This window comes from Heloderma suspectum, chromosome 1 (assembly GCF_057233095.1).
Source record: "Heloderma suspectum isolate Gila_16-S chromosome 1, 16-S_ref, whole genome shotgun sequence".
Lineage (NCBI taxonomy): Eukaryota > Metazoa > Chordata > Lepidosauria > Squamata > Helodermatidae > Heloderma > Heloderma suspectum.
In genome coordinates this window covers 258,337,653-258,361,755 of record NC_139458.1, presented here as the reverse complement: position 1 = coordinate 258,361,755, position 24,103 = coordinate 258,337,653, and the positions used below count along the sequence as shown (strand labels likewise).

At 41.3% G+C, this 24,103-nt stretch overlaps 1 protein-coding gene across 6 annotated transcripts in view; it reads left to right on the top strand.

Moving 5' to 3' along the window:
- Positions 1 to 24,103, top strand: part of MCM8 (minichromosome maintenance 8 homologous recombination repair factor) — a 47,409-nt gene that overhangs the window by 19,496 nt on the left and 3,810 nt on the right. For 2 of the 6 annotated variants that reach the window (XR_014786430.1, XR_014786434.1), the window contains 7 exons: positions 1,258 to 1,453; positions 1,741 to 1,960; positions 4,236 to 4,445; positions 6,035 to 6,111; positions 7,599 to 7,788; positions 8,840 to 9,003; positions 10,631 to 10,718. Coding sequence is in view for 3 of the 6 variants with exons in the window: in XM_084825264.1 (XP_084681390.1) it covers positions 1,258 to 1,453; positions 1,741 to 1,960; positions 4,236 to 4,445; positions 6,035 to 6,111; positions 7,599 to 7,788; positions 17,891 to 18,028; positions 19,378 to 19,507; positions 21,045 to 21,130; positions 22,755 to 22,823; positions 23,867 to 23,958 (1,408 nt within the window). In the remaining 3 variants the exon portion in view is untranslated. Of the gene's footprint in view, positions 1 to 1,257; positions 1,454 to 1,740; positions 1,961 to 4,235; positions 4,446 to 6,034; positions 6,112 to 7,598; positions 7,789 to 8,839; positions 9,012 to 10,630; positions 10,719 to 14,226; positions 14,676 to 17,890; positions 18,029 to 19,377; positions 19,508 to 21,044; positions 21,131 to 22,754; positions 22,824 to 23,866; positions 23,959 to 24,103 lie in introns of those variants that run through there. The other 4 variants (XM_084825264.1, XR_014786433.1, XM_084825241.1 and 1 more) reach the window with 4 other exon arrangements.

The window sequence follows — 24,103 nt, the reverse complement described above, 5'->3', positions numbered from 1 at the left end:
GGGAATAAGATGAAATTTGCCAGCTTAACCCCCTAACAGCTTTGTAGTCAGTGTTCTGGAAGTGGGGAAGGGCTAGGGTTGCGTGAGTACTTGCTGTAAAGGTGTATTTCCCTCCCTGCATTTTACAGGGATATTTCATCCCCCCCCCAGTGCTATATAGCAGAGATGGGGAACCTCTGGTATTCCAGATGTTGTTGGACTCTAACTCTCATCAGCCCTAACCAGCATGGTCAATGGTTAGAGATGATAGGTGTCGTAGTCCTTCAGATGTTGGAACTCCAGGTTCCCAACCCCTGCTATATAGCAGTAAAATGCTCAAAACCTGCTAGCACTTTATAGCACAGCAAGGGAAGACCTCAGCCAGTGTGGGAAAGAAAAAAATGTCCTTTTTCCTCTCTGCCTCCCCCCCCCCCCCCCGTGGCCTGAACAGGAGCACTCCTGTTGGGGGTAGGAATACACTGCAACATTTTGTTGCAGGTTCCACTTGTACTTCTTTCTGACTGATGCTGCAATCCTATGCATACTTACCTAGGAGTAAATCCCATTGAACTCAGTGGGACTTACTTCTCAGTAGACCTACATAGGCTTACTCTATGACTTATCTTTGAACAGATGTGAGTGCCTTGGCTTGCTCATGTGCAGTTTTGATAAATAGTTTCAGAATATGTAGTTGCCCTGAATAAGAAATGGGGATATGTGTGTTGAAACAAACTTCAATATGAGTAACCCTTTCTGTAGTTCAAAAGGGGGCTAAAGGTGCATGCTCCTGGACTGGGAACATCATAGGTAAATTCTGGGCAGATGGTTGGCACTTGTAATCTTTGATCGCACCAGTTTCCTATTTGGGATAGGGACTGAATCTCCTTTTCAGGCAGATGATCACCACTGTCGAAGCTATCAGCACTGATCATCTGTTGGCCATGTTGACCTGCATGACAGTACTTGGGCAGCCCACTGTTGTGCATGTGGATCTCCTTGGCCATGTTAAATGATACAGGTTTTTCTAGAGAAGTCTCACATTGGGTATCTAAAAATGGTTAGAACTGACGGGTGGTTTGAAAATTTTTGAGAAGCCACCATAAAAAAATGAAATTGTGTAGTTGAAAGAGTTGGGAGCAGGAAGTACTAATTTGAAGAACAGCTCTCGGCATATTTTAAAAGAATCCTTTCCCTCTGATGCCTTTCACTTGGCAATTGCAAGAGTTCTAGAGAGATGTCTCTGCCATTTTTCGTTCATTTCTGTAAATTTGTTTTTAGGTATTTGTGGAATAGATGAATTTGATAAGATGGGGAACCAGCACCAAGCCCTGCTGGAAGCTATGGAACAGCAAAGTATCAGTCTTGCTAAGGCTGGTATTGTTTGTAGTTTGCCAGCGAGGACATCAATTGTAGCTGCAGCAAATCCAGTTGGAGGACACTATAACAAAGCCAAAACGGTATCTGAGAATTTAAAGTAAGTACTTCTAAAATGTTTGTCCAATAGCTTGCAACAGAAACAAGAAAGTGGGGCATTTTTCATGAATTAATTTTTGTGGATTTGGTGTAATTTTTCATGAAAGATTCTCAAATGTTAAATTGATTTAAATCTATATATAATAGCTTTATTTGGAGAGACCCCACATATTTTAATTCTTCATACCAACTGTGCTTTCAGATATACTACACACACATACCCACACACACACGCTGTTCCCACTCCTAGACACACAGATATTATATTTGCTCTTTTTTCTCATACAGAATGGGAAGTGCTTTATTGTCCCGATTTGATTTGGTATTCATACTGCTGGATATACCAAACGAAGATCACGACCACTTGCTTTCTGAACACGTGATGGCAATGAGAGGTGGAAAACAGACTGGATGCAGCAGTGCTGTTGTGACTCGTGGGAACTCTCAGAATTCAAATTTATCAGTCCTTGAAGCTGTTTCAAACAAACCATTGTCTGAAAGATTAAAGGTAACATATTCTCTTCAGGGTTTTTTTTATACTGTCTCATAACCATCTCATATCCCCATGGAATGATTAAAGACTGCTTAGAGATGATAAGCTTTAGCAATATTTTCTCCTGCCTTCCACATGGAAGGCTAGAAGAGAGGGGGCATAGCTATTATCTTAGATTCTGCAGGTCCTACCAGTCCCCCTAGTGTGGCTGGTATAGAAATGCAGGGAATCAAAAATCCCTTATGCTTTTTTGTTAAACTTTACCTACTAGTGATGCTTCTAGGCTTCAGCGAACCCTCTTGGCACCATAAACCTCTCCTTTATTTCCCATTGCCTCCAATTTTGTACCTTTCTCAGTTGTCATTTCTGCCCCACCTCCTCTTTCTTTCCCCGCTTCTCACTACATTTTTTTTAACCATCCAACTGCTAACCTTGTGGATAGTGTGATCTACTTCTGCCAAGCTTCACCTGCCCTAAATTCCCTTCTGACTATTCTTTGTTGCAAGTGGAAAATCCAAGCTTTGCCACAAGGGAAACCATGCTTAGTACAAACAGAATACGTTATATAAATGTTGGCATCTGTCTTGTTGATGGTTCAACTGTTGGTTTATTTAGGACACCTGCAATATTTTAGGGTTGTCTGGGAGAAATACTGGAGGGATGTGGCACCTTTTTTTATCTGTATCACAGGGTACAATCTAAAGTGTATTACAACACCATAGCATTGACTGGGAACCGAGTTCATTCTCTCTTGTTTTTGCCGTCCTTGTAGCCCTTAGCATGATGGCCAGTCAGTGTTGAGGTGGCTTACACTAAGGTGGGTAAGAATCCCAAATTCTGTTTTAATTATTGGATTTCCGTGACTAGTAAACTACAATTCTGTGACATGACTTGAAAAGTATAAAGATAAATTAGCACATTTTTTAATCATCTGTGCACTTTTATTCTAGTTACACATCTAATGTAATACCCATGGTGTGGAAGCAACCGGATAACTTCAGGCTTCTTAGTAGATATCTCCCTTCAGCTTCATGAGAAGAGAAATAATTTTCTTTAAAGCATTAGGATTTGAAAACGAGATCCTGCACTTTACAGCCATGTAGACCTCTAGTATTCTTGGCTGTATCTCTTCTGTATGCCTCTGCCCCAGTTACAGACTCCACACAGTGAACCCTTCCTATAATCTCACTGATACCCATGGGGCTCTGCAAGGTGACAAAATCCTGTCTGTTTGAAATGACAAACTGTAAGCTTTTTGCAAAACCAAAGTTCATACCCTGGTGCTGCTCTTTTGGCTAGCTGGCAAACACTCCTATGTTTTTGAGGAGACCATATTATTTATGTTTATGTTTCTCCTGTGTCTTTGAACAGCTGTTTCTTCAGTAACTGTTTGTTCAACGTTAGGAGCTCACTCTTTGTTTCATTTCTCTTCACTGCTTTTTCTAAACATCTAGGAATTCTTTGTAGACACCATATCCAAATGGGGTTTTCACATCTGGGGCAGTATCCAATGCTGCCCATCTGCGAGTGGGGCCCTCCGCCACTTTTGTTCTGTGGGCAGTCAGCCCTGCCAATTCCCTTCTGCAATCTGCACCCACTGCTTGTGCAACGGAGATTAGGACTTCTGGGGCCAAGCCCCCAAACAAGCAGAAATGCTAGTTTCTGGAATGGGCGTTTCTGCTTGTTTTGGGTTGTCCCTGGAAGTGCTAAATCTCTGTTCCCCAAGCAGAGGGCGCTCCTTGAGGAAGGGAATCATGCAGGGCAGTCTCCATTGGAGACTTCCCCCCGGTTCTGAATTAGTTTTTGTTAAAATTTAAAAGTAGCTGATAAATTGTCCTGAAATGCAATGTTTATGTATAATAACTAGGACCCAAGGCACCATGAGTGGTGGTTTGCTTGTGCATCTGTGTTTTTCTGCTTCCCCTTTTCAGCAACAGCCTCTGGAGTGTTACTCAATGAAGTGCAAGGAGCCACCAATGGAAGGAAATATTCCCCTTCCTCACCTGTACAGAAGTGCTTTCCACTTGCACATGGGGTGGGAAGCTGGATTCTGCCCACTGAGTTTAATTTATTATGTAGCGCTGCTGTGTTCAAAGTGTTGTGAGAATAGATGTAACAATCAAGATCTACAGTAGAATGACTTGCAGAAATACCTATGATTGAGCTGAGTGTTCAAGCTGGGACTTCGGGGTCTAATGCTCTACCCATGAAAACTACTGTGCTTCATATCTAATGCTGTTCCAGTTGAAGTGGAACCTTGCAGTACCTGAACCATATTTTTAATTGTTAGGTCATTCCAGGAGAAATCTTTGACCCAATTCCACACCAACTGTTAAGGAAGTATGTTGGCTATGCTCGGCAGTACGTGCACCCAAGAATATCTCCAGAAGCTGCTCAGGTCCTCCAGGAATTCTATCTTGAGCTCCGACAACACGGCCAAAGAGCTGATAGTACACCTATCACCACACGACAGCTAGAGTCATTGATACGTCTTACTGAGGTATCCTTTAATTTCATCTTTCTTGTTACTAGGGGTTTTACAATAGGCAGATTTGGACAGGTGACAGACTGCTGAGAAATTAGTGGATTTTAAAGTGGGGGCACAAAGATTCTCTTATTTGTACTTCCATGATAAAGAACTGATTTATTTTAATTAATACACAATGATGCCATCAGCCTGGTGGGATCAGATCTGAATTGCCAGATTTCTTGTGAATCCAGGGAAGCAAGAAAAAACCCTCACCATAGTTTATGCTACTACCATCTTTTTGTGTAAATAAAAAATTACTGTAGAGCGTGTTAAAAGGTAACAAACAGGCCTCAGCCATATTTATAGCCTTCAATTCCTTGACCCGTTCCTTATACGGTTGCATGGTTTTGTCATGTTCATCCTGTCATTGGCCTCTAAATAGAGCTATTACTTAAAATTGGATGCCCCAAACTGGACGCTATTCTGGATATCACCAGTGATGAGTAGAGTACTATAATTCTCATATCTTAAATATGATGGTGCAACTGAGATTAATCCCTCTTGCAACAGTATTATGCTGCTGATTCAAATTTACTTTACTATTAACTGTACTCTTCTCCGCCTCACCCTAATATTTTACACTGATGCTACCTTGTCGCCCCTTTGCTATGCTAATTTTATTATTCCAGGGAACAACATTTTATAATTTCTTTTTTATTGTGAAATTTCAACATACATACATACATACATATATGAGATTGAAATTATATGCATAGATTGTATATATCCATATCAATGAATACATATGAAATGGATATATATATATATATATATATTTCTAGTAATTATACATAAGCTTCAACAAAAGCAGACCAGATATCCAAACAAGTATCCATTCGAGGGAGGCATCTATACGCTACCCATTGAAAGCATTGTAAGGTCCTCAATCCATAGCATTATAGGAGGTGAGCACTTACCCTTGCAATGTTGTAATATTCTTTTGATTTTCATCTACTGATTTATCAAGATCCTTTGAGATTCTACCCATACCTTCAAAATTATTTTGTGTTGGATCTCAATTTCAAAATATATGAAGTTGCTTTATGCTGAGTCAGAATATTTGTCCATCTAGCCCAGTGTTATGTACTCGGATTAACAGTGCCCTCTAAGGTCTCAGAGGGCCGAGAGATCTTTCCCAGGCTGGCCACCCATCATTTTAACTAGAGATGCCAGGGATTAATCCTGAAGGCTTGTGTGTGCAAAATATTTCTGCTCCCGAGACATGGCTTCTCCCATATATTCTCCAGCCACCTTCCAAGAAATTAGTAAAATAACATTTGGGTCTTAAGTTTATTTAACAGGGATCCAGTAATGATCATTTTCTGAATGTAATTCACCTACCTTCGCTGACAGTCCTTTTCAATCAATCAATCAATCAATCAATATTTCACAAAATTCAGTAACGTTGCTGAAATAGCCCAATTTTTAAATTGAAGAATGAGGATATATTTGTCTTTTTTCTTCATACCCAAGTGCAGACTCTTTTCACATAGGCTTTCTGGTCTTACTAGACAAGGGAAGAGCCAACATATTAGTTTAATTTTAATTATGCTTTTTAGGCACGGTCAAGATTAGAATTAAGAGAAAAAGCCACCAAAGAAGATGCTGAGGATGTCATAGAAATAATGAAATACAGGTAAAATACACTGGATAAAGCACAATTGCAACAAACCAAACTTCTATAGGGTTCCAGTGAGCACCTGGAGCTCTCCAAAAGCAGCAGCTGTTTTCATTTGCTTCACTGTTCTGTGCACATTTCCATTGGGTATGTGGAGCTGTCTCCTACACTACAATGAATGAACACCCCTTATCCACTTGGTGGTCTGTGTGCACATTGGAGCCACTGGATTAATGTCAATAGTTAAGCTTTGTATTTTTCATGCAGACAAGCCAATTATTAGCTGGTAGACATTAAGGGCAAAGTGTGATGATCCCCAAAAGGTCATTATGTGCTCAATATTATTGCCCTATAGATTGGCAAATACTAAGGAGCAATTTATAACATTCCTCCCCATCCTAAGAAGCAAGCCGTGAACTTTTGTTCTAGCCACATAGTGTCTAACTACACATGACGTGCTAATGTGTGCAATGGTGCTACAGTGCTGTTTAGTTTTTTTTTTTTTAAGCATAGCAGCTTCAGGAGGGGGAATTTAGAACAAAGAAGTAGCCAGGGGGTGGTTAACCCTTGGGGAGAGCAATACAGTGGCCACTAGACACTGTCTAGAGGGCCATAGGATTTTTTTGATTTATTGGGTCCGAGCTTGTAGACAGTGCTCCGAGCTCGGAGCCAGGAAACTGCACTCCCTGCCCCCTCTGCCTCATAGCCTGTGCTGGGAGAACTGTGGCGGCTGCCTCTCCATGTTTGTAAAACAGAGTGCGGAGAGGGTGAAAAGGGGGCATTCCTGGGGGAGGGGACCACGGAAGCTCCGTTATGTTGCTTCCTATGGGGTCTCCAGGCCCATTCCCACCCCCTTTCTGAAGCCCCAGCTAGATGCATGAAATTCTGTGTCAAGCCAAGAATGGAGAGTTGGCGGAGTGGGGAGTAGAGGAACCCCTCTGTGCTCCACCTGACCAGCATTGGATAGGTTTCAGTCTCTTCGGAGGCTGACATCTATCTCAATAGGATTGTGCCCTAAAAGAACAAAAATACAGCTGCACACATTGGTATTGTCCCTGATGTGTTTCAAAAACATTTCTTTCTCAAGGGAAAAATTTGTCTGTAAAACAAGTCAAAGTACAAAAAAGTCTATATACTCTAAAAAACAAACAAACCCCAACACCCAGTACATTCTGCATTCAACCCACTGATGAATGCCCAATGAACATCTGTATTGAAAAGGTAATGCTCATTGATTGCACTTAGGAGTCCTAGTCTTTTAAGTTTTAGAATACATTATGGAGGCTGAAGAAAATATTGATAGAACCAATAGTTGAACAGCATGCTAGGTTATGCTGAACCTAGTCAATAGAACTGTAAACTGTGTAAGCTTTTTTATGAATGTTTCACACACTTATGGTTAAGGACAGGAAGAATTAACTGTTCCAAATGCTGTTCACCATCTAATTTACACTTTGTCTCAATTACTTGTTGATCATGTATGTTTTGGTGTTTTCTTCCTCAAGCATGTTAGGAACTTATTCTGATGAATTTGGGAAGTTGGATTTTGAACGTTCTCAGCATGGATCTGGAATGAGCAACAGGTCACAAGCAAAGAGATTTGTTTCTGCCCTCCATGGTATTGCAGAAAGAACATACAACAATCTCTTTGAGTTTCAACAGCTTCGGCAGATTGCAAAGGAAGTAAACATAAAAGTAAGTCACAGTAAAAATGTGTATTTGGGAAGAATGAAATTAGCTATTGGAATTACTAGTTGAAAAGAATAAAGTTATGATTCCAGCATCTCCACTTGCGTTGATCAGAGGAACCCAATCACATTTAACTTATATTTAAGTGGAAAATTAACAAGGAAGTTCAGCACAGTCACATTTGACTTCAAAAGAGGAAACCTCTAAAATGAGGGAATTCATAAAAGGAAGTTGAAAGGAGGAATCAAGAGGGTTAAATCCCTTCAGAATGCTTGGAAGTTACTCAAAACCATAATAATAGAAGCTCACCTGTAATGTATATCACATGTCAGGAAAGGTGGCACTAAGTCGAAGAGGTTATCAGCAAAGTTAACAAGCAGTGTCAAAGAAGCTATTAGCGTAAAGAAGGCTTCCTTCAGAAAATGGAAGTTTTGCCCAAATGAGGAAAACAAAAAGGAACACAAATTTGCCCAAAGGAAATGCAAGCAGACAGTAAAAGATGCAAAAAAGTATTTTAAGGAGTATATTGCTAAGAACATCAAGGGCAACATAAAGAATTATTTAAATATACCAAAGCAGGAAACTAGCCAGGGGGGGCAGTTGGACTGTTGGAGAATTTTTTCAATTATATATTTTTTTATTTTATGAAGAAAATCTTTGCATATCAATATTTTTAAAAATGAATTAATTAAGTAGGCCTAGAACACAGGACTTGATGTTACACTTTATGCAGCTTTGACAGCACACATCAATACATGCCTGGCACCTTGTGAAACATGTTTCGCAGATTTCAGTGGCAAGGATACAAAGAGCTACTCCATGTGAGGTGAAGGGCTTATGTTACACCCCCCCCTGTGAAATGTTGATTATTTTCCTCCTTCACATATCAGACACCTGTGCCATATCACAAATTGCTTTTGAAAGTCCCTTTTTGTTGAAAAATATTTAAAGGGTTTAAATTTTTTTAACTTTTTGGAAGGAAGGAGGCTTTTTAAATACATTTAATTTAAGGTACTTTCTCTGTTTAGATAAGATACCTACTGTTTTATTCTTCCAGGTAGCTGATTTTGAAAACTTTGTTGGATCTTTAAACGATCAGGGTTATTTCTTGAAAAAAGGTCCAAGATTATATCAGCTTCAGACTATGTGAAGGAACTTGGCAATTGAAGAAAACATTGAAGTAATTGATTTGCTGAAACATGTCCAGTGGAACACAACATGGTACTGTGTTAAGGCTTATTATATCTCATAGCTAACCAAGGCTAAGATGCAAGGCCCTTTTAAAAAATCAGTACCTTCAGGTACATCGGTATATTCCAAGAAGCATAATTGCACATAATAAGTGCAGAGACTACTCAAATAAAGTATTGTCATGATGGGGAAAATTATTTTGACTGCCATTTGGAGGTGCTCTAAGTGCCAAGAGAAACTGATGCATAGTTAATTTCATCTCCAAAAGCTGCTGCAAGAAACTATGTTAATATGTTTCCTATCAAGGGACAATCCACAATGTTAATTGCAACTGCGATAATTTAAGATTTTTGGTAGACTTTGTGGTGTAAAGTGCAGGAAACACACAGCTCTGTTTAGACAAGCAGAAACAAGCGTGCACTTGAGCTTTCTCTTTCATAGATTCGTTCTCCATTCCCTCTTTAGTTCTAATTGCAGCTTGCTGATTTAGACATTGCAGTAAATTATGACAGGAAAGCTATGCCATGTGTGAAAGGGAAGAAGGAAATGTGGAAGTCTGAAACTTATTTATGATTCTAATCTGAATTCTTTGCCTATTAACAAGTCAGCTATGAAAATTCAGGCACTAGTTGGGAGCTCCTTAATGTTACTAATTGTAATGAAGTTGTATGTCATAATTTAATGTTCCAAATTATTCCTGTTGAGATAGTGTTTAAATGTAACAAACAAATTTGTTTATACTCTTACAGATTTTCATAGTGATATATTGTAATGTTAACATTTTAAACTGAAACGTCATTTCTTGAATGAGTAAAACTGCAATGCTAACTTAATGCCATAAACATTGTACAGTGTTGGGTTATTATTTAAAACAGGCAATAGCAACTGTCAAATGTTATTAAATGTGCTGATTGATAGTCATGTCAAGCCAATGTATTAAATTCCAATTATGTGTACAAAGTGCATATTCTGTGTGTATAGGTGTGTGCATGCTTTGGCATATAATCTATATTGTATTGTGCCAAGAGAATATATATGTCATATGGCCTGTGCAGCAGCTTGGGGAAGGGCAAATTCATGTGGTGCATATATTACCCTTTCCTCCCCCCGCCCCCAAAAGTAGTTTGTGGCATCATCTGCCTCAGGTGGAGGGGTAGAGAAACAACTTGTACCATTTGCAGGTCACAAGCTCAATTTACTTTCAGCATAGATATGAGAACATTTTAATCATTAAATGACTTGAGTGCCTAAAACTGTCTGTGTGGCCTGTACTGGTGTGAACTATTTTCTACCACCTGCACATCTCCCACATGGGACAAAGCAGTAGCAATACTAAAACTCATGCAACATGCTCGGTAGTGAGAGATTTCACTGGTAATTTGCAAGTATCTTTTAAAGTAATTTGTCTGCATTTGCAGGATGTAACTGAACTGCAGATTAAGTTTTAATGTTTTCTGAATGTGGCATACATAAGCTTAAAAAAGGCAACTTGTTTATGGCTAGCTTTGTGTAAGTGCATGCTTTTCTTCCTACTTTGAGGCATCCTTAATTACTTCAGCAGTTGCCAATGGCACTGGTAATTTGCTTCCTAGATACAGAGTTATTGAGATGGGATTGAACACAGAATATTAATATTTTGATCTCTTTCTTTTTCCAGAACCATCTTACCTGACTTGCACATGAAGTTGCATTTTCCCCACCTGTTAAAATGAATTGCTCAGTTGAATTGCTCAAATGAATTGCTCATGCACACTAATTATATAATATTTATCACAGTAAAAAGAGGCTTCACCTGAGGAAATTGTGATTTTGAAATAGTATCATATTGTGCAGAATTAATCCTTAACTGACAACCAGTTTCAGGGTTATGTTTTGAAGACTAGGATCTCTTAAAATCTAGTCTACGTTAGGGGGGTTGGGAGTCCTAGAAGAATTTCCCAAGCTGGGCACTAATACTATGTTTTTATAATCTCCTTGTTTTCCCATTGTATTTATATGCAGCAGAGAACTATATCAGCTGTGCCTCATGCTGCAGAGAAGCACATTACCCAGCTAGGCAAATGTAACAATGCCCATAAGACACATTGTGCCCTTCTCCAAGCTGTTGCTGAAAAAGGCTGAGGAAGAGGGTCTGCATGTGGGATAATGATTTCCTGCAGCTAGTTTGTGGTAGTTGTGGTTTACCCTAGTACCAATCTACAGACATATCTTGGATTGGTTAGGGGCTGTCAGTATATACTTGGTAACGTTGGATAAAGCCCCCAATACTCTCTATTACTTGTAATGCTGATTGATTGTTTTGTTTATATACACCCTCTTCCCAGCTTAGTGTACATTCATGTGGTGGTTTAATTGTATGCAATAAATTCCAGAGGGATAGCCCCAAAAGTCTGTCACAGACTCACAGCAAAAACAGCGGTCTCTTGCCACCTTAAAGACTAACCAATTTGGGACTGTGTAAAAGCTGGAACAGGCTGGAACAGCCCCTTTACATTAAAAAAGCATGCCAAAAATAGTGGCATGTGTTAGAAACACTTGAGGACAATATTTTAGGACTAAAACCCTTGCAATATTTTATTATTAACCCCTTGAAGCCCAGAACACATCCAGAACAGAATGGCCTGGAACGGACACTTATAAATGAACAAAATCAACCAAACTCACCAGTCATGCATAATTCCATGGTAGGGATGCAGTAAGCCACAAAATGTCCACAGAAACCATATTCTGATACCCATTCCGGGCAATAGTCCATAATGAAGAAAAATGGCCTGGAACGGCAACTTCCGAATGAGCTAAATCAACCAAACTCACCAGTCACAGCAGACTAGATGGGACAGTTGTAATAAGCTTCATAACATCCATGGAAGCCACATTTCAATACCCATTCTGTGCCACCATTCACATTCCCAAACAATTTAACTTTCCACTATCCGACCTACACAAACAGAAAGATTAAGGTGACATGCTGCAATGAATTTCAGTGGTAAATTAGGCAAATACAACATTGGTTGGTTTAATAGTGGACAAATTTAATTTGATTAGTGCATAATTTTGGACTAGGCTAGGCTGCTTTATTCTCATGTAGGATTATAATATGTGTCTTGTTCATTTGCTTGTAAGAGATACCACAGAAACTCAGTACCCATTCATTACATTGCAGCGGGGCTACAAGGAGCGAAATCCTGGTGTGCACCAAAAAGGGTGATGCGAACTTGGAAGTTTGCAGGATCAGGACCAAACTTCATGCACAGCCTCTCCTAGTTGGTTGATGCACCATCAAAACTCTGTGCAGTTACCCCAGATGAGGGAAAATCCCAGGTGCAACAAATAGAGGATGCCGACAAGGAGCAGAACAGCAGTGATCTCAAATGCTGTTACCACACAACTCTGTAGGTGACCAAAATAATCCATGGTGACCACCAGACGACATGATAATCCATGATGGGTTAAATAACCCCTAATGCAGATGGTGAGTTAGCAGAGTGAGTTATTTTGGCCAAATAAGCCATCATGGGTTAAAAAATTCCCAACAGACAACACAACCCACAATGGGTTAAGTAAGACATTATGGCTTCTTTAACCCATCGTGGCTTATCATGATGTCCAAACCCAGTCTTTATCTCACGCCTCTGGCAACATATTTGTTTAATTGCTACATTTATATCCCATGTACCTTCAAAAAGCTCATGGTGAAATGTAATGGTCTCCCCCAATTTTATCCTTGCAACATCCCCGTGTGGCCGGTTAGGCTGAGAGGTGTGAATGGCCAAAGGTCATTGTAAGCTTTAGAAGTGAGTGGGACTCCCCCTTCCTAGTCTGATATTTTAAGCATTAAACCACGCCACACCTATGGGCTTCTGTTGGAAATGGTCTTTGCAGATCTTCCCTCTGGATTCTGTAGAAGTTTCATGATTAACTGCATCAGTTCCATCTAGTAAAATGACAGTGGTGTATTTGGTTAATTTCACTCACTCAGAAATTGGCATTTGGAGCTATTTCCCCACAACAGTCTGAGGTTCATTTTGCCAATTTGGAAGTTGCTGTTCCGAACTGTTTTGCACAATACAGACTATAGCCCGGTATGGCTACTGACACGTGGTTTCCCTGGAGGTTTTGGAGCTTATTATATCTGTCCCATCTAGTAATGTGTGACTGGTGTTTGGTTGATTTGGCTCACTTGGAAGTTGCCGTTCCAGCAGGTTTTCCGGAATAAGGACTATGGCGCGGAACGGATATTGAAACGTGATTTCCATGGAGGTTTGGGAGCTGTTTATATCTGTCCCATCTAGTCTGGTTTGACTGGTGAGTTTGGTTGATTTGACTTTTCTTCAACACAGATTGTTGCCCAGAACGGGTACTGCAACATGGTTTCTGTGTATGTTTTGTGGCTTATTGCATCTCTGCCATGGAATTATGAGTTTGATTTCGCTCAATCGTAAGTGTCCGTTCCAGGCCATTCTGTTGTGGATGTGTTCTGGGTATTATGGGGTTAACAATATTGCAAGGGTTTTAGTCCTAAAGCATTGTTCTCAAGTGTTTCTATCACATGCCACTATTTTGGCATGCTTTTTTTTTTTTTTAAATATAAAGGGCCCGTTCTGGCTTTTACCAAGTCCCAACCAATTTTGGGGGGCATAAGCTTCCTATAAAATAAAAAAATATTTAAAAATTAAAAGCTTATGCCAAAATAAATTGGTTAGTCTTTAAGGTGCCACAAGACTCTTTGCTGCTTTTATTACATTTAGTTGCGTGTTGATAAATATAATAGACAGTTTCAATAAAGGTGCAATCCTATGCACGTTGACAGAAAAAAAAGGCTCACAGCTCTGTGTAAATGTGCGTGGGATTGCACCCTAGGTTATTTAGCTTAAAAACCATACAGAAGTGACCAGGAGCTTAAGGCATGAGCTAAGGGTATTTTGTGGAGGCTGTATACTGCAAAGCACGATTCTGTCTGGTCTGTTGCTGGCCGACTGTTACACCTACATTGCGGGGGCAGGGAAGAGAAGGACTCCGCTTAACCTACGTCCTCAGGGCGACAAATGGGTTGCCAGCTCCTTTAATAAGAAGATTCAGCTTCATCGTAAAGCATAGTGGAGATGTCGTAAACGCTATGTAAGGCTTTGCTATGAGGCAGAAAGAGCGCTCAGGCTAAGTGGAATGAAGGAAGCGAGGCGGCGGCCAGCGGCGGGGCGATCAGGGGAGGAGGGGCAAGTTGCCGCTGCCCCGCCCCCTCGGAGTCCTCTTAGCGGGCAAAGCGGTCTCCCCACCCCCGCTGCCGCCAAGCCATGTTGACCGCGGCTTGGTTGGTCAAAGGCAGCGCCTGTGGGTGGGGGCTCGTGAGGAGCGTAAGCCCGGGACGATCCGTTAGAGCCACCGTAGCGGCCGCCGCCGCAAGGCTGGGCGGCGGCGCGCGCTGCGGCGACCCTCGAGCGGCGCTCGCGGCCTCTTCGTCGAGCGGCCTCGCGGCGGCCCCATCCTCCTCGCCTCGCGTGGAGCCTCGTCAGCTACCGCGCGTGCGCCTGCCCAGCTCCGAGCAGCTGCTCGCCTCAGCTTGGGGTCCCGCTCTCGCTGGCTCCTGCCGCGGGCCGGGGCAGCCGCGCCGCTCGCGCACCGGCTACGAGGGCGCGCCTCGGCGGCCCGCAGGCTCCTCGGAGCGCAGCCCTGGAGGAGCGGACCACCACGGATACGCTGAACTGGTAGGGGCGGCAGTGGCAGGCGGCCCTTCCCCCTTCTTCCCGGGCTGAGGTGGCCAATCTGAGAACTGCAGGCATCAGGTGGGGGCTGGTATGGTTGGTTTATTTATATAAGAATAGCCCTGCTGGATCAGACCACGGCCCGTCTAGGCCACCATTCTCTTCACACAGTGGCCAACCAGCTGCCGACCAGGAACCCACAAGCAGGGCATGAGCGCAACAGCGCCCGCCCGCCCTCCCATGTTCCCCAGCAACTGGTGGCCATAGGCTCACTGCCTCTGGTCCTGGAGGTAGCACATAGCCATCAAGCCTAGTAGCCACTGATAGCCTTTTCCTCCAGGAATTTATGTAACTCCCTTTTAAAGCCATCTAAATTGGTGGCCATCATGACATCTTGTGGTAGTGAATTCCATAGTTGATTATGTGCTGTGTGAAGAAGTCCTTCCTTTGATCTGTCCTGAATCTCCCACCAATCAGCTTCATGGGATGACCTCGGGTTCTAGTATTTTGAGAGAGGGAGAAAAAAGTCTCTCTGTCCACATTCTCTGCACCATGCTTAATTTTGTACACCGCTATCATGTGTCCCCTTGACCCTCCTTTTTTCCAAGATAAACCATCCCAGCTGTTGTAGCCTTCCCTCATAGGGGAGATGCTCCAGCCCCTTGATCATTTTAGTTCTCCTACAATATCCTTTTTTAGGTGTGGTGATCAGAACTGTACATAGTATTCCAAGTGTGGTTGCACCATAGATTTGTATAACAGCAGTATGATCTTGACAGTTTTGTTCTCAGTTCCTTTTCTAATTATGCCTAACATAGACTTTGCCTTTTTTACAGCAGCTGCACACTGGGCTGACATTTTCATTGAGCTGTGTACCACAACCCCAAGATATTTCTTGATCAGTCACCGGTAGTTCAGATCCCATCAGGTTATACTTGAAGTTGGATTTTTTTTTGCCCCAACGTGTATCACTTTACACTTGCTTACACTGAACTGCATTTGCCATTTAGATGTCCTTTCTTCCAGTTTGGAGAGATCCTTTTGGAGCTCCTCACAGTCCCTTTTTGTTTTGACCACCCTAAATTATTTGGTGTCATCAGCGAACTTGGCCACTTCACTGACCCCTCCTAAGTATTTGATTTATACTCTGCTTTTCTACAAGAAAATGGCAGTCAAGGCTCCTCCATTAAACACACACACACACACACACACACTCATTCCCTCCACATAGAAAACTGGAGGAAGGTTCTACTCTTCTTTTTACCTTGATGTGCTACTTGTCTGTTTACAGGAAGGTTGGGGGGGATTTGTATGGGAAAACATTCAGTTATGTGAGCCCTTGCCTGCAGTTTAGAGTGGTACAATCTAGAAACAGGCTGACCACCTCAGTCCAAACTAGCCTTAACTCTCTTAGGCATCATCCCATTGTGGTTGAGGGAGTGAAAATGCCTATTATTTCTGCCTTGGAGAACAACATTCCTCCTCTCCCCCATTTGTGTGCATGTTTAAACTATGGCTCAGGATTCCTTCATCAGGAAATTGCTGTACTGCTGTCTGCAATCTTGAGGTCCACAACCTGATTCCATCTGTGCTTGAAATAGCTTCCCACGTAGGTCTGCCAGATAGCCTGGGAGGGACTGACACCTGCTGCTGGGAAGGTCAGATGTTCAATCTGCAATCTGCAGGCAAAACAAATTCAAACTACTCCTTAGCTGACCGAGGCCCCAGTGCAGTTGTTACGTTTTGGAAGTCTTTGTATTTGTTTCTCAGTGTATAAATTGATGATTGACTTGGGAACGTAACAGAGGGTTGTAGTAACTACTTCCATAAAAAATACATTTTGCAGTTTTTCTCGTCTTGGAAGCAGCTTCTGCAATTTCCTGTATTTCTCCATTTTGGACAGCTGTTATTATAAACGTAGGTCACTCCTGTGAACAGTTAGTTATAAGAGTTAGCCAAGTCCATTACCATGCCACTGTATAAAGATCTGAAAAGGGTCAACTGGATGAAGTAGTAGACTAATTGTGATTGGTTAAAATCCACATTGACCATAAATAATGAGGTAAAGCTCTGCCCAGAGTTCCTTTACAAGCAGCTGTGGTTGCACGTATTCATCATTAGATATCTATAGCATTTAAGTAGTGGCTTGAACTTGTGAATGAACTATCACAGATCAATACATAAAACATGCAGTGTTGTCTTTCCTCAAGCGCACTGTTTTTCACTGGAGCCAAGTCACACATTCAGCTTTTGAGTCAGAAAGAAAACAAGGGCATCTGTGAATCAAGCCTTTTGAACAACCAGTCCCTTACATAAAACAGGTGTTCAGTCTTATGGGAGGATTCTGCCCTCAGTTCTGGGAAATGCCTGATCATTCCTGCTTAGCTCCTCCTACAAGCGGGAGCAGCCAAACAAACCACAGGCCCCCTCCATCTGCAATTTCTTTATCATGATGTCCAACCTGGGGATTCTGGCTTGTCTCTCCCCAAACAAGCCCCATTCATAAGCCAACAACAAACCATGGCTTATGACGCTGGCTCGTTTGGGGAGAACTTCGGACGAGTTAAACATTTAACATTTAGTTTTAAGCATTGTTACTTGGTGTGAAAACTCAAGCCATGCCTTTGAATAAATGATCCCCAAGGAGGCTTCAAACAGTTTGGTTTTTATATTGTAATCTATTGACCCTTGTCTGGTCACAATGGGCAATGTGTCCTTCCCCTTGCTTCTGCAATCTGGGAGCAACTAGCTGTGGGAGCTGAGGTTCTTTCTGGCAGGGAGCGAAGAAGCAAGCTCGTTGCAGCTACTCCTTTGACTGGACCTCTTTTTACCATGGTATTGTGCCTTCTCTGGATGATTACTAGGGCCAGGTTAGTCTTAATTTAAAGATTGCCACAGTGGTAGAAAGAAAATGTATAAATTGGAGCCACAATAGGAGTTTATAAATTTCAATAATATAAAATTAGCATTCTGCATTTAAATAAGATTTTGTAACTGTTAGTTGGTACATTTCAGTGCAGCACAGTTCTTTCCTTACCTAGGTTTCAGATGAGAAGTGATTGGTTTTTTGTAGATAAGAATACAGGGAGGGAGGGAGACATGCACACCAAAACTTGGAGGTGTCATGTCTTGTGTTCCATAATATCAGGGCAGATTGAAGACAGATAGTTTGCTTGATTTTGAATAAGCCTAAATTCCTGCTCTTTTTGTTTTTCCAGTATGAAAACCCTTGGACAATTCCTAATTTACTTTCAATGGTAAGGATTGGACTGGCACCAGTTTTGGGTTACTTGATTGCTGAAGAAGACTTTAATATTGCATTGGGTGTGTTTGCTCTGGCTGGCGCAACAGATCTGGTAAGTCTTTTGTAACATGGTTTTGAAAGGCTTTATAGAAATGAGCCCCTTCATGGATCACTGCCTTGTTGTGCTTAACTCAGTGAAGCCATAAGCTATGCCGTGCAGGGCCACCCAAGACGGACAAGTCATGGCAGAGAGTTCTGACAAAATGTGGTCCACGGGAGAAGGAAATGGCAACCCACTCCAGTATTCTTGCCAAGAAAACCCCATGGAACGTATCACAAGGCTAAAAGAGATGACGCCGGAAGACTGCAATGAATATGAACTTGAGCACACTCCGGGAGAGAGCGCAGGACAGGAAGGCCTGGCGTGCTATGGTCCATGGGGTCACGAAGAGTCGGACACAACTGAACGACTGAACAACAACAATAGAAATGAGATCTTTCTATACATTTTTAATAGTTTTTATTTTAAGGCAATAATGATTCAAGTTGTATAGAAAGGTTTTCTCGTTCCTTTGATGTACAGTTTGATAAAGGAGATTGGCTGCCTTACTAGATTCCTGCACTGAGCAGGGGGTTGGACTCGATGGTCTTATAGGCCCCTTCCAACCCTACTATTCTATGATTCTATACCCATGCTAAAATTTCTTTTTAAGTTTTGAGAACATATTTATAATTTCCGTCCCATTTTAAGACCATTTGTGAAGGACATTTGTTTTCAAGGGTGCTTTTAATAGAGATTGTCTTAATATACATATGCATATCCCACTGTAGTCGGTTATTATTGTATAAATTGTAAGGAGTATTCTACTCTCCCACCCCCAGAATTTTCCATTTGTCTCTTCCAACTGACAGTCAACATTCCATGGCTACTGAACATGCTCAGTCCCATATATTTTTGTACTTCTGCATGATTGGGTTCCCTGATCATGCTAATACCTCTCTCTTACTTCTCAGTGGCCCCATTTTGGCTCCAGTTGTACAGGCACTCACCTCCTGAGTTTGCTGTTAGGGGGAATGATAAAGAATGTATTGTATATACAGTAAAAACAGCCATTTACACTAGTTGGACACAATCAAATATGGGTTCAATTCCCAGTTTGGTATGTGCTCACACTGCTCTGCAACTTTGTGACATAAAAAATGTATACGATACTATGTTTTGTTAAAAATCTGGCTGGCAGTCCATTGTTAAGGGTCAGATCCTAAATGTAGTATAACTAGTTCTATGGGGCTTTGACTTGTGTTTGTCAAACACAATGGTTCACGGCGGGAAAGCCAAAAATCTCACTGGATATGCTCAAGTCCTTGGGCATATTTAAAAGTCTTTGGATCCTGGACAAGGATCTTAGGCTAATAATAGCATTAAAACAATTGCCTTTTTCTCAATCTCTAACTTTTCAGTTGGATGGCTTTATTGCACGAAACTGGGCCAACCAAAAATCTGCTTTGGGGAGTGCCTTGGATCCTCTAGCTGATAAAATTCTTATCAGTATCCTGTACATTAGCCTGACCTATGCAAGTCTTATTCCAGGTAAGCAAAATAGGTATATTTTAAATGACTGTTGTTGAAATGGCTCAAGGAGAGCTAATCACGGTTAAACGTTAGAAGTAATATTTCTAATGGTAATAGTTTTTCAACTTGCTCTCACAATTCATTACCTGGACAGAATGAGATCATGGCTCCGACTAATTAACCTTTTGCTTAAGTCCAGTAAAATTCATATTGAAAGGGAAACATAGTTTATAAATATTCTTCATTGAATTCATTTTACTGAATCATTGCCTTGTGTAAGATTAAACAGCTGGATCTTTTAATAATTGTGGATGGTCTGGTAATTTTTAAGTGGAGGCTTTTACTAGTCAGAAGGGGGCGGGAGGAGGGCTATATCCAACATTACTCTAGCAGAAATCCACTAATGCAATAGGCGTTCTCTCTCTGTCCTCCTTGCTGCAGTGCTGGGGCCACCTGAAAATCTGTTCCAGAGCGTTTCCCAGCCCTCCAGAGCAGATTTTGAATGTGTGTATTGGGGAGGGAGGAATGTCCCCCCTCCTGGTTCCACCGACAGAGCATTGGATTCAACCCAGGGTTTACTTATTTTGGATTCCTGGATCTAAGGTCAGAGACAGCCCTCCAACCTGGGACCCAGGAATCCGAGCTCCCCACCTCTTCCCCTTTGCATCCGGTGCAAATATAAATATTAAAACAAGAAAACGCTGGTCTAGATTAAATATTTTTATTTCCACCAGATTGTCTTTGTTAAGTGCCTCAGTTAGGGAAATATGATACAGACTGCTTTTCCCTTGGCATTTGACACATGCACAAGTTCATAAGATCTACGCAGTTACAATGATTCAAGTGTTGTAAATGTGGGGCCCATCAGGAAAACCTCCTCCACATGCAGTGGAGCCCTCAAGCTGCTCAGAACTGTTGGCAGTAAATTATAAATGTAATTTTGCAAATGGTGGAATTAATTTTAATATTAGATCCTTTATTAATGCTTTTTAATAACATTCAGGTTAATATTCCCAGTATCCAAAAATATTGATAATTTATTAATTTGGCTAACATTGTTTGGGGAAGATGTTGAAAAAATGAACACTCTCAGATTCCATCGCTTCACAAATGGCTGTTAAAATGTTAGAATATTACAGAAATGGACGAGTTAATGGAGTATATTCAACAGATCATATTCAGCTGTAAACACAGCAGATAAATGGGATGAGTCGATCACTTATTGGGAGCTGCACAGTCATGTACAGCTTGTTAGAGATTTATTTATTGACTGTTTATAACCAGAGTACCCCCCACCCCAAATCTGTTTTTTACTTCAATCATAACTTGGGGACATGTCCCCAATATACTGTGTGTTTATGCTTGTGGTAGTGAATATGTGGGCAGCAAACTGAATACCATTAATTTAGAATAAATGGAAGAAGCCAAATGGTTCTTGTTTTCTCTTTATATGCTAATGTGTCTTTGGATGCTTCACATGTGGATTTGTAATAAGTTTAAATTGTCTCCATATGTATATGTAGATATATTTACATATAATTTCATTTTTTTGCAGTTCCTCTTACGTCTCTGATCATTTTAAGGGACATTGGATTAATTGCTGCTGTTTTTTATGTTCGATACAAAACTCTTCCTCCACCAGTAAGTATGCAGGTATTCGTTTGATTTTTTTTTTTTAAATCCCAGTCATATCCTTTTAAGTGTTGTGACAGGATGTAGGTAGAGGAGACAGCAAGCAAACATATAATGGGAATCTTTGTTAGAAAGTGCTCCCAAAGTTAGGATGGTGGAGTCAAGAATCCAGAAGTTTCTCTATCAATAGACACATAACATAGTTTTGGCATACCACAAATAGTGTATCATAGAATCATAGAATAGTATCATAAGAGCTCCTAATTGTATCAAGGTGATAGGATTTTTCAAAAAGATACACTTTGGTACTTGAGAAGGTGTGTAATGTTTGTACAATAATATAAAAGGCTAACATCTTTTTAGTGCATTTACTATCTTCCATTTGAAATTGTATTTTAACTTGTTTTTAATAATTTGATAATTCTTCCATGCTTGACTTTCTATATTCCCTGGATCACTGTGATTCTGTCCTCAGCTGGTTCTCTTTCTACCTGTCTAATCAGTTTCAATATTTCCATAACAGAAAGCCCTTCCTCTGCTTTCCCTCTCTCTGTTGGTGTCCCCGAGGGCTCCATACTTGGCTCACTATTATTCTATCTATATATGTTGTCTTTGGGTAACCTCATCACACTGCATGGCTTTCAGTACCACCTATATGCTGATAACATCCAGCCCTACCTCTCAACCCCAGAACATGCGTCCTCCATCTGACCCCACATCTCCAAGTACCTGCCTTGATATATCTGCTTGAATGCTTCATCATCACCTCAGGCTTAGTATGTTAAAGACCCAGCCTCTCCTCATTCACTGCCCTTATCAATCAATAACATCACCATCCACCCTATTGATCAGGCACAAAGCCTTGGTTTTCTCTTTGCTCTCTTTTGCCTCTCATATTCAGCCCCATTGCCAAATCATGTCACTTCTCCCTTTACAACATTACAAAAATAAGACTTCCTTTCTCTCCCCTCAGTGAAGACTAATGCAGTCTTGTCTGTGAACTACTGTCGCTTCACCTTGATCTGCTCACACCCATCCAGCATGTGATTCTCCTCCTTAAATCCTTATACAAGCTTCCTGATCACTTGCAGATCCTTCCCAAGCGTCAAAACCTTTCATGGCCTTGCTCCCCTTCGTGTGATCTTTCCTTGTGCAGCTCCACCGCTCGCCCACCTGAAAGTCTCTTGCTCCTTGTAATGACACCAGCCTTTCTCCCTTGCTGCCCCATATGCCTGGAACTGTCTCCCAGAATGCCTCTGTGGCCACCTCCCTTACTTCAGGTTCCTCCTCAAAACTCACTTTTTCCAAGAAGCCTTTAGAACATCCTCCTAATCATGCTACCCCATTGTAACTAAGCTAAAGTACATATATTTGAAATATTCACATATTATTCTCTGGTTTACCCAGCCTCCACCCCCACCCCTGTTGTTTTCCTGTGTCTTTTTTAGATCGTAAGCCCCTTGGTCTAGGGACCCGTCATACCTGTTATTTTAAAGCTCCATATATCTAGATGGTGCTAAATAAGAAATGAGTGTATTATTTTTCTAAATGCATTAGTTAGGTTTTATCAGCTCACATGCTATTCAGAGTGTTTTTCCCCTACTAAACAAACCAAACTTTCTGTCTTTCACAGAAAACACTTAGCAGATATTTCAATCCATGTTATGCCACTGCTCAGTTAAAGCCAACATTTATCAGCAAGGTAAGAGTGATTGTACATCTTACCATCCATTTGGCATCCAGAATATGTCATCCTGCAGCATTGTTGAGTCTCCAGGAGACAAGCATGAGATGGATGAGCATGCTTTATCATAGCTCACACCCTGCTGTCATGGACAAGGCTTGGAGCACATAAAAATGTGAATGGAGATTGTAACAAATAAATGACTGCCAGACTGCAAGAGGACTTTAGTGCTGCCCTTCTCTGTCAGGGACTTTGGCACCAACCAGCTGCTGCCCTTCTCTGTCAGGGACTTTGGCACCAACCAGCCACAGGGCAAGTATGAAGAAGGACTTGACTGCCACCCTGCTTTCCCTTTTCATCCTGTCATTGCTGTTGTGGGAGATGAGAGAGCAAGGGGGTCCAAGCTCTGATCTAGCGGTTGGGTTATCTTCCTTTCAAGTGTCAGACATCTCTTGCAGTGAGAAGACCAGAAAGGGGTTGCTTTGAGTTTTTCTCCACTGTCTCAATGCTGAAAAATTCTTATTTAGGCCTTGAACTTGCAGAATCTTGTCTTTACCAAGAACAATGCTAAACTGTAGCTTGGCCTCATGCCCTAGTTCAGATATAATGCTGAACTATGTTTTAGCATTACAGAAATCAGCCATAGTGAGCCTCAGGCATGTACGCTCCCCACTCTCCTCCACAGGTGAGGGGAGGAGATATGAAAGCTAGAATGAACCACAGTTTCCCGAATTTGGATGTAATGGGAAATCGAGACGTATTCAAAATTGAAAGTGGAAACTTTCAATCTTCCTCTCAAAGGAGAAAGAGAGGGATTGGGAAAGCGCATGAGTCCTAGGTTTGCTAAGGCTCATTCTCATAATGCTAAACTACCATTGGGTCAATGGTGTCAAAGTAAAACTGTAGCAGTTCTCAAATGCTATATTTTGACTTTAATTTACATGTTTGCATTACTAATATTAGGGCACTATCCAGTTAAGGACTTTAATTCTCATTGATTTTAAGTGGGAGAAAGTAATACTAATGTTGTGTGATTTCAGTTTTCCTTTATCTTTTACCAGATGAACACAGTAGTACAACTCATCTTAGTGGCAGCTTCATTAGCAGCCCCGGTCTTCAATTATGCAGACAGTGTGTATCTTCAGACCTTGTGGTACGTAAACCTTAATTTTTGTGGTGCTGCTAATTTGTGCGAGAACATGCAATTCAGAAAGAATACGATTAAAGTGTAAAATGGGAGCCTGAGCAATTTATAGATCTGTGGTTGCTGAAATCAGGTTAGCTCAACAAATTGATTA